This window comes from Triticum dicoccoides, chromosome 4B (genome assembly GCF_002162155.2).
Source record: "Triticum dicoccoides isolate Atlit2015 ecotype Zavitan chromosome 4B, WEW_v2.0, whole genome shotgun sequence".
In the NCBI taxonomy this organism is placed as follows: Eukaryota; Viridiplantae; Streptophyta; class Magnoliopsida; order Poales; family Poaceae; genus Triticum; species Triticum dicoccoides.
The window spans coordinates 621067621-621071183 of NC_041387.1; the positions used below are offsets into that span (position 1 = coordinate 621067621).

Sequence of the window (3563 nt, forward strand, 5' to 3'; positions counted from 1 at the left end):
ATTCTAGCGGTCGAATCGGGATTCTGAGTAACTTGCTTTGAAGTAAAAGAAGAAGAGGTACCTCTGCCATCTACGCTATGTTCTCTAGAATGTATGGCGTCGAAGAAACCAGCAGTTTCATCATGCTTGTTTTGTTTACCAATTACCAGTGCGCTGCTAAGTAGGCTAACAGAGTCAAATATCGTGTTGGTGGTCGGGGAGAGAGTGGGCGCTGCCGTGGCGGAAGTCAGGCCGCTCACCCTGCTCTGCACGTCCGCGGTGCTGTACATACCTCACACGCGATGCACTTAACTTGAGAAGTGAGATTGGTGTGTCTATAAGATACAGTAGATAGAAGATAGACGCTAGCCTCCATGGGCAGGATCACATGACTGCAGATTATCTCTTTGTCACGTTGCGACTAGACAAATGATCAATCTATCCTCTGGATCAGCAGCGACATGATCCAGATATTTCTTTCCAGATCCAACGACGCAACGCAACAAACCGAGATCAAAATGGCGTCCCCTCCACCTCAGCCAACAAGATAAGCAGCGCCCGTTCCGGCCACAACCTTACAATCTTATCAGATTTTCCCTACTCCGCAGCATTGCTAGATGAACAACAAATCAAACCAGACCAGACGGCATCTACTACGTACGCTTGTGACAAAGGGAACAAGAAGAACAGACAGAAAGGGACATGACGAAGAACGGACGGACTACAAGAATCCTTCCTTTATTTAACACCATTCCTCGCGTCTTATTACGGAGCTCCCGCTGCTTGCCAATCAACCTCAGTCTCAGCAGCTCTGTGTCAAACAATAACAAGGTTCTGGAAAGCGTCATGCTCTCTGCATCTAGCTGATCAAACACACACGCCTGTGCAACTGATATTTCATAATACTAGAAGTGAACAAATGGGCATGCTTACTTACATTGGAAACCTTAATCCATGACTCGAGCGTGTTGATGGCCACTCCGGAGCGCTGCGTCTCCTGTGCTAGCGCAACACCCTCTTGCAGAGTTTTCACTTTGCCGCTAACAAGGAGGGAGGCCGCGGCGTTCAGAACCTATGGGGCAAAGCAGAAAACGATTCAAGTTTGACACATGATACAAGAACTGCTTTCCAAATGACATGTATGCTTCACGAAAAGAGTTCTTCATCAGAGAAACAAAAGGTTCGTCACGGCACACCAGATCAGTGCTGGGTAACATAATTTTTACAGGATGCTGAGTAAACTCCTTAATGTGCAAGATGGGCCGACTAATGCAGATTCAGTAGGTTCGCCGAGCAAGATGCAGTCAATTTTCTTCAGGAAGTATGCAAGGTACAGTGTAACTAAAATGAGAGAGAGGAGTAAGGATCAACTTACAAGAGCATCTGCGATTGGGCCTCTTTGTCCAGCGAGAACATCCTGGAGAACTTTTGCATTGAACGCGGGATCGCCTCCTTTAAGATCTAGTAATGTGCAGCGAGGAATGCCAAAATCCACTGGATTGTAATAAAATGAAAAACAAATGAGATCAAAGTCCCTCTTAATAACGCCATCACTACATATTTCAGAAGTTAACAGAAAGCACGTCCAAGTAATTAATCTTCTTTTTTTTAATAAGTTCTGAGAAAAACTCTTACATGGATCAAAGAGCATTTTTTCAATCTTTCCTGGAGTCACATCAAGGATATATCCAGGCCCTGCAAATTTTTACAAAGAACTTCAGTTAGATGCAAAATATATCAGTTGGTCAAAAAGGTTCCAAGTTAATTTCTCCAGTGCCAATAATAGTAGAGCGACATGGGTACACTAGTATTAAGTATGTGTTCATACCAAGTGGGCTTATTTCGTCCAAACCCTTTGAATGGACAACCAATGCTCTCTGCATTCCAAATTTCTGGGCTGCTTTAGCCATCTTGCTAACCTGTCAACAAAACAGTTCTATGCATTAGAGCAGAGTATTACATGTAATGACAACAACTCATAGAGAGCTTGTAACAGGACTATCTCTATGCCTTCTGAAGCGCTTTCCTACCTACTATTTGCTTGTTTAGTATCACTGTTACACTGTATCAGTAATGTTTGTTAACAGCAGAATTAACTAGAAATTGGAAAGGAAGAATCACCTATTTGAAGGCAAACTCGGTTAACAACTCTACAACAGAAGACTACTGGTTGTGTTTATTTGTTTATCTAATAATATTATAATTGCAGCATGTATTATTAGCTTAAAAAACAACTGTATACATACTCAAGTACAAAGTTCATAGCAACCCGGGATGATGACCATGGAATTATGTGGAGTCGCTGATTTAAAAAAAATGGTGTACATAGAAGATAGAACATGCTATGGTTGCTTTTACCCTTTGGTAAAACTAGTTACTACAAGAAAATAAAAGATGAGTACAGGATACTTACTATGTTCTCATGGTAAACACCAATAACAGCGTAGGGCACCCTTGCTGGATTCAACAGAGGACCAAGGATATTGAAAACTGTCTTTATCTTCAGCTTCTTCCTCACAGGTCTGACAATTTTCATTGCCGGATGGTAATTTGCAGACATCATGAATCCAACACCCACCTCATTGACACACCGCTTAATACCCTGGCAACAGGAAAGGAAATAACGAAAATTAACCACCAGGTTTTCTTAAGATGCACACACAGCACTGAAATATAATGTGAGAGTTAGAAGTTCAAGGACAGCTACCATTCCATGCATGACTGAAAGAATAAATATTATAAGCAAATAACCTGTGCGCTGGTCAACTATGCAACTATATAATGCACAAAACTACCAGATCTGGACTAAATATTGCAAACCAAAAAAAAGTCGTGACCAACAATCAACTCCATAGTATGTAGTTTATGTGACACAAATGTGGGTGCCATTGAGTATTTTGATTGGTTAAGAGAAGTATGTAGCACCATGCAACCTCAGTTTTTGCCCAGTTAGACCAATTGTGTGAGTAACTTTGAATGCTGATTTACATGATTTGATTGGTGGAAACCAACAGTCAACTGTGAGCCTGTTCCTTCTTTACCAATCAATAAGAATTCCAAAATAAAGATGAGAGTCAAAGGCCCAGATCTATGCAGCCATCTCAAAGCCATCGATATATACTCCCTAAAAAAACATATAGAAAAGTCAAAGCATATAGAAAAGTTCCCTAAAGGTGCCTCTGATAGTCTGATTACTTCTCAAGGAATACAATCCAGTGATGTTTGACCAACGGCTGTTTCATCGGACAAGTCATAATCTATCTCCAGTAGCAGGGGGCACCCCTTGCGGTATGATTTGCATTCGCTAGTACTACTAGAAATCGATGCACACATACTGTAGAGGCTATTAAGATATCAGGCACAAGAAAAGCAAGTACGGTATACAGAGGAAAAAGAGCAATCATAAGGCCAATCAGGCAGTACCTCGGGTCCCAACTCGATGTTGACACCGAGGGCCTCCAGCACATCGGCGCTGCCGCAGGCCGACGAGCTCGCCCTGCTCCCTTGCTGCAGAAACGCACGGGAGAACACATCAGTACAGTGCAGTGCAGTACATGCGCGTGTGCAATCCGACACAAAAGGTG

General features: G+C 42.4%; 1 protein-coding gene across 1 annotated transcript in view; it reads right to left on the reverse strand.

The window, feature by feature from the left end:
- Positions 1–368: 368 nt before the first annotated feature.
- The window catches only part of LOC119291814 (anthranilate phosphoribosyltransferase, chloroplastic-like), a 4138-nt gene continuing 943 nt past the window's right edge, over positions 369–3563 (reverse strand). The window contains exons 4-10 of the mRNA XM_037570621.1: positions 3403–3486; positions 2393–2581; positions 1808–1898; positions 1615–1674; positions 1355–1473; positions 917–1051; positions 369–790 (exon numbers count right to left, since the gene is read on the reverse strand). Of these exons, the coding sequence (XP_037426518.1) occupies positions 782–790; positions 917–1051; positions 1355–1473; positions 1615–1674; positions 1808–1898; positions 2393–2581; positions 3403–3486 (687 nt within the window). The 3' untranslated portion in view covers positions 369–781. The remainder of the gene's footprint in view (positions 791–916; positions 1052–1354; positions 1474–1614; positions 1675–1807; positions 1899–2392; positions 2582–3402; positions 3487–3563) is intronic.